The sequence below is a fragment of the Limulus polyphemus genome, unplaced genomic scaffold (assembly GCF_000517525.1).
Source record: "Limulus polyphemus unplaced genomic scaffold, Limulus_polyphemus-2.1.2 Scaffold2287, whole genome shotgun sequence".
In the NCBI taxonomy this organism is placed as follows: domain Eukaryota; kingdom Metazoa; phylum Arthropoda; class Merostomata; order Xiphosura; family Limulidae; genus Limulus; species Limulus polyphemus.
The window spans coordinates 107,665-124,793 of NW_013667897.1; the positions used below are offsets into that span (position 1 = coordinate 107,665).

The 17,129-nt window shown below is 30.9% G+C and overlaps 1 protein-coding gene across 1 annotated transcript in view; it reads left to right on the plus strand.

Moving 5' to 3' along the window:
- Positions 1-17,129, plus strand: part of LOC106466520 (proteasome assembly chaperone 2-like) — a 95,962-nt gene that overhangs the window by 65,357 nt on the left and 13,476 nt on the right. The window contains exons 5-6 of the mRNA XM_013926811.2: positions 7,318-7,494; positions 13,617-13,725. Coding sequence (XP_013782265.1) covers positions 7,318-7,494; positions 13,617-13,725 — 286 coding nt within the window. The remainder of the gene's footprint in view (positions 1-7,317; positions 7,495-13,616; positions 13,726-17,129) is intronic.

Sequence of the window (17,129 nt, forward strand, 5' to 3'; positions counted from 1 at the left end):
ATATATATATATATATATATATAAAATGATCTATATATTTCTGAGGAGGTAAATCTGGCTTTTTCTCATTAGGTGCCATGATTTGTAGGTTATGATTTGGGTGAATTAAGGCCAGCTTGGTTGATCATTCTAGATTAGGAACAACTGTGGTAGTCATATCCACACAACTACATTTACAACCACTCATTATGTTCATACAACTACTCTACACTCATCACTGCAAAATCCAGTGTGATTATTGAATATTGTTAAAAATTCAGCTGTATATTGTAAAAATTCTTGAAATATTGTCAGAAATATTTACATCATATGCATTGGTATAAGCACAAAAATACAGAAGATGAAATCTAAAATTTGGTCTTGGCAGTTAATGTTGTGATTGTAGCATCACTGTACCCTGACAGTCTGCTAAAACTAATAATATTTACTGAATATCAGCAGAATAATCGGTCATTTTATTCTACTTTCTGCTCTCTTGTATTCTTTTTATATTTTGATATGAGAGCATTTTTTTCTTCAGATAGTTCAGATTGTTTGTGCAGTAGAAAAGATGAATTTTTGTGTAGTCTTGGCTCCAAGTAAGTCTCTCTTTTTTTTAGTGCACTCTAGTCTCCTTTTTTTGTTTCTTCAGTAGATGAAAGATTCACTTTTACCCTTTCAGCAATATTTTTCTCATTGTCCTTACAATTTTCTTATCTTCTTTCGCTAAATTCTTCAATTCCTCATCTATCTTTCTTTAAATTCTTTTCCTCTTCTTTTTTCTGTTTTTCTTAAACCTTAACTTTTTCTTCTCTTCTTGAGCTTTGCTTTTTTATTTGAAAGGGACATCTTAACCCAGTTTTCAACATCTCTTCCTGTGGGAATCAGTGTACTTTACCATCCAGTGTAGTGTTTCTAGTAGCATTTTTTGTTGCTCACAGACCAATGAAAGTCTCATCTCCCATGATAACCTCTCCGATGTAAGAACTTTCTTGTTGATTGACAGTGATCTTTCATTGTCTGCCTCTCCATGGTTCAGACTTAGAATGGTTTTAACAACCTTTGGCAATTTATTATATTTCTTGTGGCCATCTGGGCCCTTCAAAGCAAATATTTCACTCCAGTACATCCCAACATGCACTTGCTGTCCATCTGTTGTCTCTTTGGGTGTTTTCTCCTTTTTGTACATCCTAAGCTCATCCAAAACTTCCTGGATTTCATCCACCTTGATACCTAGCAATTTTTCAGCCAAGTATTTCACTTGCTCCAATCAGCTGGCATGATTTTGACTAATAGTGTTTAACCTGATCTGCTCAGGCATCATTTACTGCAAATTTCACAAGGTTTTTAGTGATTTACATTCAAAATTTAATTAACCCTATGAATATGAGCTGGGTGGAATCTACCCAGCTCTTAACTGAAAGTATCCATGAGAGTAATTGTATTATAGTTCTTGACAATATATGTGAATCTTTACAACATTTTGAAGGTTATCAGAAAACATTACAAGGCTTTCATACACAAAATATCAGGATTTTAAATTAAGTATTAAGATTTGTTATTAAAGATTTGCTCATGAAATTTTTCTTTCAGAATATTGACTATCCAATGTGGAAAGTAATTTTGATTTTAAGATTAAAAATTCTTTATCTGAAATTTGTCAAGTTTTATTTGCTTAATCTCTATATCCTTCTAGATAATTATCAAACTTTTTTTTTGGATAAAACTATATTTAATCTGTTATTTTATCAATATTAACTCTATATGGTGTCCAACCTCGTAACCAACATAAAATGGGGAAATAAATCTAAATTACCTTTTTTTTGTTCTAGGATAACTGCAAATTGTAACAGGAAACCACAAATGTTTATTTTAAATAGCTTAAATCTCATAACAGTATACATCTATTTATATTTATTAATTTTTGTTTTATTGACCTTTAAACTGTCTGACTAAAAAATACTGTGACACAAGTTGAAAATAGGAATTGTTTACAACATGATTAAAATCTAATATATTTAGGGATTCTGCATTTTCTCAATTACAGAAAACAATATTATTGTTTTTACTGTATAACATTTTTATATAGTACAGTCAAGCACAGTCCAGTGGAAAATGTGTCAAACAGTGGATCTGTGGTTTGTGCCCTATTATTGCCAAAAAAAAATATACTCCACATTTTGTGGACATGGGTGCATTATGAAAGCAACATTAAACTCCCACTATTGGATTTGATAAGAATAGCTCAATATAACCCTCAAATGGCTTAGTACAAAATTCAGCAAACAAACTTTACCTTTTTTAGTTTACTGGTTTTTATAGTAGATAATTCTATGTAAATATATAATATTTGTGAATAGTACACACTTTGTAGTATTTCATTGCCAGAAAAATTTACAAAATTACTGTAATGTTTAAATGCTAAAATATTTTGTGTATCATGTACAAAGTTTATTCAGTTGAGTTATGCCTGCATATTTACAACTCAACACACTTCACAAGTTCTTGCACACAATTCATCATTGTTTTTGAAGTGAAAATATGAAGTATAAGTAATCAACAATGACTTGAAGAGCTCCTCTTGTTAATAAAAATTTAAGAACACATAACAGATATATACTTTTGTGCTATCTCTTTGAAAAAACCAACTTTTTTTTTTTTTAAGTACAATTATAAGATGTGAGGAGTTGGATTTTGTTTTAAGTATATAGCTTCTCTTTTGTTTATATATAAAAATTATTTCATAAAAACCAAAAACAAAAATAAATAACTTAAGAAAACAATTAAGAAATATTATAGCATTTGCTTTTGTTTTTCAGCTTTTGCAGTTATAAGTATTTTGGAGGAAAATTGTAACATTATAGCCATTTTATTATTTAAGAATATCTCCAAGGTTAGAGTATCAGCAGTACTTTTTATCATGTTAAGTAATTATTTTAATGTGATATTGGTATAATTTTCTAATTATTTTTTTTATCTTTTTGTAAGTAACTTGTAATTAATAGGGTAATATTTTTTTATACCTTTTAGTGCACAGGGCAACTAATGTTTATACATAGAGCAACTAGTGAGTTAAAGTTAACACATAAACACAGCATGGTTAGCAACATTTTTCAACAATGATCCCTTGTCTGTTTAGCTAAAATATATTGTCACTTGGTTTTGTAATACCAAGTAGTCTCCAAGCAAATGAAAGTAAATGTTTTGGAAAATCCTCTATGTGGTTTTTAAAAATCATGCTATTTATCACTAGTAATCACAAAGCTCCCAACTGCAAAAAAATTTAAAATTTTGTAATATTTTGGACATTTAAAAATGGTGTACACATCACAGATGCAAGCATTCAGAGCTAATGAAGCATGAAATATTATAATGAATGACAGTGACAGTTATGATGTATACCTACCAAGCTCCAATACTGATAGCAGTAATGAGTCTGCTTGTGATTACGAACCAGATGTCCTCAGAAATTGGGGACTTCCACAGTATTCTCCACATCAACATATTCGGGGCCCTACACAAGTAAGAAGAAAAGATCAGCGAGGTAAAGTCCAGCCATCTGTTTCTTCAAGCACCTCCCAGTGCCATAGACTGAGGACAGAGAAGGGGATGTGGAAGGGAAGGGGGAAGGACAGGAAGAGCTGAACAGCCAGTACTATATCTCTTGCCTTAGGACCAGCTGCAACAAGTGCCTGCAGTTGTACCACAGTCTTTAAGTGCAACAACAGCCTGCAAATGATGACTGGCAGGGTTATGATGACTTTATTTGAAAATGACTGATGGTTATTCTCTGGTAACCAATGTGGTGTGCTTGTAGATACTATAAATTGCAACCTGTAGATAATCCATTAAAAAGGGATCTCTCATGTTATACCTTAATTACAATATCATTTAATGATACTAACTGATTTATTTTGACCATTGACCTTGCAGATACTTTAAACTGTAACTTTTTCAAATACTTTAGCTATCTGTTTGTAAAACAATTGTTAGTATTAAAAAATGGATAAGAGCAGTATGATGGAGAAGTCACTGTAACTGTGTGTAACTATCATTAGAAATTTAAGAACTATATTTTCATCATCATATAAAGGTTCCATTATATGATGGGTCAAAATGATTTACTTTGATATGAATGGACGTAAAACTTTTAGTACGAGAAATTACAAAATGTATGAAAGATTCTGTAAGTCATTAAAAAAGGATGTAATTGTTAATATACATTATTTTCATTGAGTATATCACCATAATTTTGTGAAGTTTTTTTCAAATCTTGTGTTCCTAGATGAGTATGCTCAATATAAAATTCCTCTTTTTTGGCCAATTATCTTACTTTTGTTTTAAGGGTATTAGTATGTACTTAATAAAATCCATCATTACTGGGGCAGGAAAAATGGAAACTTAAAGTTAACATTCACTAACTTCAAATAACAGTGTTTTACACATTAGTGCTTATAATTTTACACCTAAATGTATAGTTAAGAAATACTTGACACCAATGGCATTTAATTGTTGAAAGAAGTGACTGTTGTTTAAAAAAACAAAAGATAAATGTAAATTCATAAGTTTTATATTAAAGACATTTTTAAATAAAATTTGGAACTTAAAACTGTAGAATTTCTCTAATCTGCCATCTTCATGCCTGCGATATAAATGTGAGCTATACATTATCCTGTCTAGAATTGCTTTGGAAAGCCCTTAAAAACAGTTCGGATGTACTATACCAAATATTAAAAAAATTTAACCAAAGAAAGAAATTTTAACTTTGATAGGTTGATAAAGTTTGGTAAATTTTAGGTTATAGATTCTTTCTTTATGATTGAAATTAAATGTTTTTCATTGCTATATTTTGCTTTTAGTTGTATTTTAATATATCCTAATGACACTTTTGACACTAAAATCTTGTGTTTGATTCCATGTGGAGGACAGAGTGCCTGTTGGTAGCTTTGTGCTAAAATGAACAAATCCAAATATTATATTTGATAACTAAAAATATTTTGTTCCATACTAAAATAAACAACCTAAAACTTTTAGTCTAAAATACACATATTAAGCTAACAGTGCAAAACAATCTATATAATAAAATTGCAATATTACACAATATACTAAAAGGTATAACCAGACTACTAATGAAAATAACAATAACTAAATAATATAGGGTAACTTACTTGGGGATGATAGAAATACTGGTTGTCAGCTTGAACTGCTGTCATAGTAGTAGAAAATGCAACCTTATTATAACATGCCTGTATTTTCTCTAGCACTTCTTTTGATCAAAGAAAACTTAAGTCACTCCTACTGTCTAACATTAGAAGTGAGTGACATCTGAACAATTTATGAGACATGTTACTGTTTAAACTGTGTCGAGTTAGTAGTAATTCTCCGTAGTACAACCAAAAATTAATGTTTATGAATATACAAAGTACTAAATATAAAATAATATAATAACACCTAAAATGTTCATGAAAATATAACAATGTTAAAAGTACTACAATGAAAACAACATACTAAACATATTATGTGTGTGTCTAATAACTTTATCAATCATTCTTCAGTTATCTCTTGTAACAAACCAATGCAAAGAGCTGGCTGAAAGAGTAAAAACAAATTACCTTAAATTTTCTGTAAAATCTGAAAAGGACAAATGGTGAGTGTATAGAAAGTAGAAAGTTCAATAAAAAGTATGTTTATTAAGGAACATTAAAACAGATGTTGATATGACAAATAAAGTAATCATAAAAACAGATGCAACTAAATCACTGATGTAATTTGATATGTGAAACTGTTATGTAGCTAATATTAATTACGTATATAATAATAACTGTAACAAAGGGAAGGTAAAATCAATGGTGGTAAATATATTAGAGCTGTTTATTACTACCCTAAACAATATCCTAAGGTGATGATACTCTATAAAACTTTTAAACTCATAATCTAGCAAGTATACTGTTGAATTGCCCACAGAATTGAATGAATTTTGTGTTAAATTCCACGATGAGAAACCTTCATTATTAAAAATGAGAATGAATTTATGAGTTCTATTTTTAAAATCTTGTAATGGTAAACAAATTCTGTTGTATTGAATAGCTGAGAATAACATACATTATTACATAACTTATTTGAGATGTTTGTACTTGGGAATGAAAAGTTAACAACTTTAATGTTTAACGTTTTCATTTTATTCAAGATTTTAAATTAGAATGTTCAGTTAATGAGACCGATATCCAAATCCAGATATTCTGTTGTTGTTTTTTTTTAGTGGCAGAGCTTTTTTTTTTCTATAATTTGGTCTGGTGGAAAAGTTTGCACAGCTGTGTGTAGAAAAATATTGATAATTTGGTGAAAGAATATCTGTGTCTGCAAATGTGAATGATGTGCAAGGCATGACTATAGTTTGTCTTTGTAGGGTTTGTAATGTATGAAAATTCAAATCTGAATAAATGCAAGTTTGCAATTTGTGGATTGAAGTTATCTCCCATTGGAATATCCTGTAGCTATTGAAAGATATGCTGGCCAAAATGTACAAATGTATCATAAAGTAAAAAAATATATGGCCTGCAATAATTCGTATAATGCGAAACATGGTAATTTCCGATACAGTATCTTACCTCCACTTACATAATAGCTTTACTCGTTAAATGCTGCCCATTAGCCTTGAAACTCCCACCTCCCCCATGTTCAGTGTGGTTCTAATGTATACGTGTATGCAAATAAACACGCAGCAACCCCTCCACCAGTAGGAGCATGACACACTCTTGATACAGGTTACTATTCAGCCTGACTTGTACACCAAACTCTAATAAATCTGAGTTGTGTTTATTTGTGACACTTTCTATATTGGTTTGAACATACTTATAAACCTCGTTACCTGAAGGTCTTAATGTTTTTTAATTAAACCCCAAATCATCACATAAAGTTATAATAAGAAACTTTTTACAAATGAAAATAAAGTTGTTGGCTATGTTATCTATGGAAGAGATAACATATCTACTATGTAAATAATGGAAATGCTCAATAATTTCTTTCTTAACCATAACATGATCATTGTTGTTAATAGTTAATTACTTTCAGCATGTTTTATGGTTATTGGTCTTGAATGGTATGTACCCAGTTTCTAAATAGGATTACTTTTAAGTTCCTTTTTTTACTTCATTTATGTAAAAATGTTACTGAGACAGTTGAGATGGTAATCACATAATCAGATGTATTTATGGGATTAGCTTCTTGTTATTCCATTTGTGATATCATTGTTGATTTATAGACATTACATATGTTTAATAATATTTTCATATGCATTCACTATCTCTCTCAAATAATTATTTCCTTAACCATTTCCAGGATTCCATTAAAATTTCTGTGCACTCCTGACCTAACTGAATCTGTGGGTTCCTACTTACATAGCAGTCTTGGGTGGAGATCCTTGGAAAGAAGAGACCCTTTTACCTACAATGAAGATTCAGCTGGTGTTCTTCACATGCCTGGATCTGGAATAACAAGAAGTTTGTTTGAAGAATGGTATGTATGAAGAAGCTTATAATAGGCTGAGCGAAATTAGATTTTGAAACAGAATTGTTTTTGTGTATGTTCTAGCAAATGACTAATAAACATGACACATTGAAGTTAGTTGCAAATAACTGTAGTGTGTAGATACAGATACACACACACATATACACAGTATATATATATATATATATATACACACACATGCATGTGTGTAATTTCAATTTCATCCTCTGTTTCATAATTTTTGCTAAAAATAGGCAAAAACCTGTTAAAACCTATAACTTTGAATTATTTCCTCTGATCAAAATAGTACAAAGTTATTATATTTCCAAAGATCTGTATTTGATAGTTACAGTAATATCCTGAATACAATACCAAAGACTTTGTGAGAAAATTCTTGATTAAAATTATACATTTTCTTTCAGACGTCATTATCAGATCTTGCATGTTATAAAATCTAAAGGGGAAAAGTTAGAGTGCTGACATGTCATGTGACACAGAAGAGTAAAGATTGAGTTTTTGGATATTTCTTTGTGAAATTAAAACATAAATGACATTAAAAGTTGAATTATGAACTATGTTTTGATGCCAAGTTGATTAACAAAAACTGATAATAATGTTGTTTAATTAAATTTTGAATGTAACTATGTAAAAAGGTCATGACATGCACACTTTGACCCAACTGTATGAATAGGGCTAAACACATCACTTCTGATTTTCTAGTATTGTTAATGATAACTATATCCACAGGGATATATAACTATATCCAAGTCTTCATAGTAAGTTTTAAAATGTAAAAATTGCCTTTGTAAGTATTGCTTAAAATATTGATTTTTGACAGTAATAAAATAGGTTAATAATACATCACATTAAGTAAAAAAATATATTTTCTTCTCCTTATTCAAATTAACAGAAATGTAAAATAAAAATGAAATCATATAAACTGTGTTTGTTTTTTTCCACATTCCTCTTATTTTGTCTCTGATCAACACAAATGTTAGGCCTATTGGCTTCTAATGCTTTACCAAATTTCTTCACTTTTTAAACTTAAGTGGTAACTTAATTTTATCTTCTGAAGTTGGCATTACATCTTCCTTAATGGTCAAATATTTGAATCAACAGCATGTATTTCCTTAGCTAGTTTAAAAGAAAAGCTTGATGTCAGTTGAGTAAACTGAAGCATATCAGTAATACTCCTACTGTTCTTTCAATGTTTCTGTAATAAAGGTAATTAATACTTGTACTTAACATTTTTCTGTTTTTTTTTAATAAATTATCTTCATAATTTCATGTAACAACTCAATTTAAATTTGTATTATTGGTACAGGAAATAAGTTCCTCTAAATTCTTCAGTTGAAAATATTTTATATGTGTGTTCCTATCTTGCACTTTCTCCCTACATTTGTGGCAGTTGTTTGTAATAGGTACAACTTCTGAAAAATTTAATGTAATATTATTTTATTTTATTTCAGTCACGCCTGGTTCTTTGTTCTCAGTTTGATATATAATATTGGCTTAACATCTAGATGTAGTGCATATAATTGAAACCATTGCTAAGTTGTTGCATTTGACATAGCTGTTTGTGTTTAGAATTTCCAGAACATTTTTGTTTCTCATATTTTAAAAGCTTCCCACACAAGGAAAGGAGTACTAATTGCAAATTATGACTTATTACACTGACAGGGGGCATATTCATAACAGGACCAGAAAATGGGTAGTCCACCTTCATTATGATGATAGGTTGGAATATTATAGATGCAAATATGATTTATTGAAAGTTTTCTAAAAAATAACATAGCCATTTTTTTCAATGCAGAAACGTATAGTTAGTTTTTCAGACTATTTAGTAAAACATAATATAAAAATCCAAGACTTTATGAACTTTATTTGGGACAAATTACTGACAAATGAATAGATTTATGAGAAAGAAGCATCCAAAGGACACTCCTTAAGATGACACAGTCAGATTCTAAGATCTGGTGTGGAGTACTGCACCTCTTCTGAATCAGGTATACTCTTCGCCCATCATAGAAAGATGTCGCATATCTGGGCAGAAAACAATGGAGCACATCCAATTGGGAGAGAACTATGGACAGAAAGTGATCTGAACCATGCAGTATTTATGAAACTAAATCCCAGAAATTATAAAAGTGGGTAAAAGTATAAGGATGTGCCCCTAAGTGTAGAATGGCTAGGGCACAATGTACCTTATATGGCAAGTCAACTACATCCAAAACCCATGCTGCTGGGAACCAACATCCATGAGGGGGTAAGATGAGGATCATACCATTGGTAAGTCAAATACAATCCAAAACCCCGCTGCTGGGTACCAACATCCATGTGGGGGTAGAAAAGAGGATCATACCAGTAGCAAGTTAACTACAATCCAAAACCCAGCCATCTGGTGGGGGTAGGAAAGAGGATCATACTGTCTTCACCTCAAATTCATGAGGCCAGAGGGAATCAAGTACCCCCCCCCCCTCCTCCGACTCATCATTGGGGCACATGTGAATATGATAAGTTGATAGATCGATCTGGCAAACCGGCATCCTGTCTCTTAAAGATGTCTACATAATGTATAATGTAAACCATCTCCCTCAAAAGTGAAATTCACCAGAACCATCTCAAGGGTATTAACATCTTCGGAATAAGAAACATCAAGGGATAGTGGAAGGGAAAGAACTGCAACAATCTATAATTACCTCCACCATGACCCACAACACTGATCTTACCTCCTTTCACATATAGAGGGCAGCACGGAATGAGAATAGCTATTTATGTGAGAGGAGGTAAGTACCTATTGTAAATATATTTTAGTGTAAGAAAAATATAACTTTAGATTTTTAGAGAAAAATCACCTTTAAAAACTATGATAGTAATTGATTTACTTGGCAACGTTTCGTTTCGAGCAAATTACAATTACAAGAACATTTTGAAACGAAACAGTACATGTAAACAGGATGTAAGTTGAAGTAGAACTACAAGAATTAAACAATGTAGTAAAAACAGTATAATAAAGCTGGTGATTAAAAACAGTATTGAAAATTATCAGAAATATAGAACAACTTTAAAGTGCTCAAGAGAATAATCAGTTTTTTATAATTTTTAAATACCCTTCTTTTATTATATTTATGTTTAAGTTATTTCTTTCTTTGCTGTGTAAAGTTGTTCTATATTTTTAATACTGTTTTTCAATCACCAGCTTTATTATATTGTTTTTACTGCATTGTTTAATTCTCATTGCACTATCTTGTGTTACACTGTTGTCATGTATTGTTATATTTCAAGATGTTCCAATAATTATCATTAACCGACAAGCTTATTTCTGGCTTGAAAAAGAGTGTTTGCTCAAAAAATCGCTTAGTAAATAAATTACAACCAGTTTTTAAAGATGATTTTCCCTAAAAGCCTAATTTCTTTATTTTATTACCTTCACATTTTTCTACTTAATTAGTCTCTGTGTATACCTTACAGCCCCTTCTGCACTTAACAAAAAAAAATATGACAGCACTAGGTGTGTGTCCCTGCCCTCATATCTGGTTCATGCCTGCTGTTTTTAGTTGCAGTAGTCCATTACACTGTTTTGTAGTATATGACTTAATTCCAAATGATTGTGCCTGATAGCAATGATCCACACACCTCTACTGCTCATGGAGATTACTGTACGTGGAGGATGTGTTGCACTCCTATTGATGGAAGACTATAATCTAATAATGATTACCTAATAGGCTGGGGCAATACATTTTGAGATGTATAGGGGTAAAAGCTTTATTTAAAGCTTGTGACGTGCAGGAATCTACATGGCAGTGTGCACAAGATAATAGCTTTGTGGTACAGAGAGGTATTTATCTGGAATAAATTTTCAGGTAAAGAAAACATCAATACATATACATTTTATTATATTTTTTATAATAGTTTTTCTTGCTGTGTTTTGAGTTCTCCAATTTGATCTGGTATGAACAGACTGATATTTTACTTTACAATTCTTTCCCATTTTTGTCAGCATAAAATTTTTTCTTCCTTATATGTTAAATAAATATAATCTAATAGTATAATATGAGTCACTATTTATAATGAGCATGCACCTGATTGAGTGCTTAAAAGAAGTCATAGATCAGTTAACTACCAAGAACTGAATGAAAAATTTGTTTTCATATTTTGTTGGAAGATAAAGAGGAAATTGTGGAGGACTAGCAGTCTTTCTCAATCTGTAAATATGGCATAGTTTTATGATTCCATAACTCCAGGGTAACTCTGACCACTATTAAGATAACTGGTCACCAGACTACTCATACTACCAGATGCATTTTGAAAATCTTTTGTGTAATGTCATCCCAGGGATATATAAGGATATGATGAAGACGTATGTTTACAAGTTGCAACCACTAATTTCATTAATAAAATATTTTGGAAGAAAGATTTCTGTAGACTACTTTATGCTTTTTTTGTCACAATTTATTTCCCAAATTCTCCCATAGATGAGGAGTACAAAATAATATAAGGTATTGCCAAAAAGAAGATAGCTAAAATAGATTCATTGATACTGATAGCAGATGAATGGACTGATGGGGAAGGGAAATCCTTCAATAAACTTCAAATATGGAATTCCTTAATTAGCTTCCTTTAGGTTATTGAATAAAAGCTGAAGGCTGCATGGGCATTACATAAGAGAGAAATATGCTCATATTATCTGTGGCTCTCTAGCTCATGCCTGAATCTACTTGCAAGTTCAAAACTAAGCAACCTGACAGAAACAGTTAAGCAAATCATAAAATTCTACTAGAAGGAACATATTCCAAAATAAGTACTTAGACATATTTAAATTAGAAAGTGGGAAAACTGATTTCTTTACCTTATGGACATTTTGGATCTGTTATGAATTGCCTTAAAAATTCATTTAAGACGAAGGAGTATTTCATAATGCCATTGTCAACCCACAAGTTAGTGTCCTCATCCTTTCTCACTGCTGCAAAAATATACTGGATGATCAAGTTTACTGGGTACATATAGGTGGAGTGTTGGATCTATTTCAACCAGGAACAGAAGAAAAAGAAACCAACCATAGTTTGGATTGAAAGTCAAGAACAAAATCAGTACACTGTGAGCAGTAGTTGATTGAAGCTAGTGAAAATAAGGAAGAAGGAATTAGCAAAACTGAACAATTAAGTGTGAATGAAGTTGATAGCATTGTTGGCTCAGAATGATATTAAAGAGGGATAGAGTGGCGAGCCAGTAACTTGTTGATAATGGCTGTTACTTTTATAAATCATTTATGTTTACTACAATTGTTAAGAAATAATATAAAAGTGAAGTTAAAACAAAAGCAGAATATTCTAGAAAAGAAAACAATAAATCCCACTGTTATAATTAATTTTGCCTATGCCTTATAATTTTATGTAAATCAAAGCTCTTTAATATAAAAGTTACCAGTACTAAATAGTTGTCTAACATTTACATTATTTATTACATATACTAGCAATATTTTTGAATGTTGACCTATTAAGGAGTAAGTAACTACAAATTTGTTAACAAATAATTTTGGTAAATTTAAAAAAAAATTATTTATCTAATAATATGTTTAAAGTGAAAAAACATAAGAATGAAGATAAGATATGTTATCAATCTTCATGTGAAATGCTATGACTGTGGATCCAACAAACATAGTTTTATCATACCCACTATGTGTGTTTTTAAAACAACCTTCTTTCTCCCTCACTCCTTGAAAAAAATGCATAAACTTGGTATATCTTTTCATTATGCTGATTTCTGACAGTTTTCTTCAGAACATTGGTCAGTAATTTGCATAATTAGTCGTAATAAAGTTTATTTTTGTTTTATTGTTAACAGTACATTGACCTTTAGTTCAAATGGTAAACCATGCATTCCTGAAAAATGAAATAATAATTTTCTCCACTTTAGAGTATTTTATATCTGTCTTTTCTTTTGTAAGTTGAAAGGTTCTGTTGCATATAGTGTGTGTTAGCAGGCACATAGTTTTTGTATCAGTTCCAACATTTGTCAGTGTAGCAAGGTAAAGAGTAATAGTAACAAATGTTGTGTTAAGTTGTTTTTATTGAAAAAACTTGCATGTGTTAAAGTTTTGTACATCTTTAGTTTTTTTCCTCCTTATGAAGCTCAACAAAAAAAGTACATTTGGTGGTCCTATTATTATATTGTTCAGAAGGAGACAATGTTCCTGATGCATTTACAATGGCAGATCAGCTAAACAACTGGCTTCAACTGGTAAGTTTTATTCTTCTACTTTCAAATAGATAATTAACATCAACAAAAAAGAAAATTAACAAAATTATTTATTGCACTTCCATGGACTGTGGTTTTCAAAATAGCAGGAAACAAAAAAAAATTGCATCCTCAGATTAATCTCTGTTATGTTTTTAACACTGAAATAGTTACAGCATAAAACTTGGTATCAAAGCATTTTTTTTAATTTATGACATTAAATAACAAATGTTACAAAAACACCAACAACAAATGTATTGTTATTTACCAGTATGATGTATTTCGTACATACTGTGTTGTTTAAATTCTGCTCATATTAACTAATCATATTTATAACAGTAAAATCAGGAACTTGTTACACTACTTTCATACCCATTTTAATCCTTTAATGAAGTAAGTGATTTCCTTAGATAAAGAAGTATTTTTTTCGAGGTGTTTGCTTTCTTGCAGAGAGAACTATTGCAATAATTATTTTAATGATAAGATACAAGAAAACTTAGTTTTGGTAATTTGAATAGGTTTAAAGAAAAAGCAGTTCAATATAAACTTCAGTTTTTTTCTAAACTTAAGTTTATTTTAAGAATAAAATACTTTTTTATCTAAAAGTGTCTATTGTTAACAATCTGAACAAGGACATTTCTGCCTTGTTATAGACCGAATTTGACCTGTCAAGCTTTTAGTAATGATTAGGTAACTACATCATTAACTTAAAATATAAGCATAAACAAACATTTGCCAGTCCTATAATAAGTGAAAGGAAAAGATGATACATAGTGACATGGTGCTTCATAGATCTGCAACAGGCTTGTTGTAGTAATATGACAGTCTGTGAATTCAAAAGTCCGTGGTTTGTGTCCTGCAGCTGCAAAATGGCACACCACAGTTTGTGGCTTTAGATGTATTATAAGGGTAATGGTCAACTTCCTTTATTCAATTAGAATATCCCAAGAGTTAGCAATGAGTGCTAGCAATGAGCCTTCCCTCTAGACTAATGGTTCCCAAACCTTTTCTTGTTCATGGACCACATGAATTGGGGTGGGTTCAGTAGTTTACAAGATAACAGTATAATTGAACAAAAGAAAACAATCAGATAAAAATCACTATTATATTACCACAGATTTACCTTTCTATGTTTTAATGTAACAGAGTAGGCCTGTTTATGTGAGAAAAGTTCTATAATGTTAGGTGTAATGTTCATCAGTTTCAGCATTCATTCTGCATTTGTATTTGGACATCAATGTCACAAGTGATGAAAATACTGTCTTGCAAATGCTAAAAAAATGAATTGCTTTGTCTCAAAGTTCTGCATACTTTCCACTTCTCTGAATCCAAAATTCTAATAGTAGATTTATTTTTTAAACTCTGATTTTAATATTCCATCACAAGAAAGCTCTAACAAGTGCACTTCTTTCATAGAGAAACCAGCAGGCAGTTCATGATTTTACAATGTGTGAAAACTCCCAACTAAAGAAACATTTTCCCATTTTAACTCATGAGCGACTTAATTTATACATATCCTACCTGTTTATGTACATTAATTTTTAATGTCTCAAGTTTCAGGTTTATTTCAGGAAGAACAATCTTTCTGCAATTATGAAACCTTTCTGAAGGCCACTTGGAGAAAGACCATGTACCATGAGTGGTCTGTAAACAACAGCTTTGAACTTCTACTCTAGTCAATTGGCTTAAAATTATTGACAGCTAGTACAGATGGCTTTGGCATACTTTGTACAAATATCCAAAACAAACAGTGATAGATTCTAGGTGGAAAATATAGTCTAATTATAACAGGAGCACTGCAACAACACATGACATATTTATTCCATGATGATGCACATACAAATGCTATCTTCCTCACTCATTTGCCTATGAGATTTTCATGTCACTAGCCTTGAGGTAACTCCCACCTAAATTTATGTTTAATGTGAATGTGCTGGTACATGGTACCATCATGTGATGAAAGCCCTCCACAAATCAAAGGTCAACATAACCTTCATGTGCAGCAACTCACCCTATGCACTTGTACTCATGATAATGTAATTTTTTTCCTCACCATTGTATGACACAAATGTCTTCAAATTTTGTCTGGCTTCAATTCAATTTGCACTTGTTAACGAAACTTTGATTTTTGGTTTCTTTAGCTTTTGTTTCCAAAATTTTAATTCTTATCATGAATTCTACAGTGATGGTGACTTCTACTTAGTTCTGTGTGAATTACGATGTTATATACACACAGACAGGCTATATTTCTGCTATAACTGCTAGAGGCTCATTAACTATTGGGGACATTCCAGCCTTTGTTCAATGCTTACTAGGCCTCCTACACCTGTTCCATCAGCCAGTGTTCTTTCTCCTCAGTTGGATATGGCTTATTGGACTACAAATTTAGCCTGATTTCCTTTGTGTAGTTCTTTACCATTAGAGGTATGACCTTACTCTTCTAATTTCTTTCTGGATTTCCTACTCAGGTATATTCCTTTCCTTATCATTTACTTGTGTCCTTTAACCCTTTCGAGACAGGTCATAGGTGAAAGGCCATGTCATCTCGTTTGTTGACTCGAATTCAAAATTTTATTGAACTACTATTTTATGAATTTATGTCAATAAGTTTGGTATCAAATTGTGGATTATAATTCAAATTGTAGAACTATACATTACTCAATTTCTTAATTTAAAAGTAAATATAAATACAACATAGATAAACACCAATTTTTGTGTGTCACATGGTATGTTGAATGCAGCACTGGTTCAAATTAGATGTTTGTGAAGTCAAAATACTAAGTCTATAGTTTCGTACAAATTAGAAACTCAAATTATAGATATTGACAAGCTTGAATATAAAATAAGAAAGTTTTATATTTTCTATTTGCTAAGATATTGCTCATCTAATAAATCAAACACAGTAGCATCTCGCTCACCTCTTTCTATTTGTGGGAATGGGCCCCTTATATACACTTACTTCTATATATGACATGAATAACCCATCGAAACCTCAGAATATCCCTCTAACGACTTTCTCAGCCATTTTAAATTCTTAGGATGCCATTTCTTTCTTTCGACTTTAGTCTGCTTGAAATTTCATATTTTTTAAGAGTAAAATACATCTTAGTTATGAAGCTTGATAAATTGTAGCTGAATTCTATGGTATTGATGTGTTAATTTATGATTTTTTAGTTATTCAAATGTATATACAAAACCTAAAAAAATATTTTGTTTCATATCCTCCACGTGCAAAATATTTAAAGGCTTAGCAACCTACGTCAAGCAGCAACTGAGTACAAAGGTTGTGACTAGAAGAGGTAATTGTTTGCTTTACCTCTTTAGTTACTGTTCTATGTTTTAGGAAAATATGTTTAAGAACTTATTTGTAAATAGTAATAATCTATATACATATATAATGTATAATA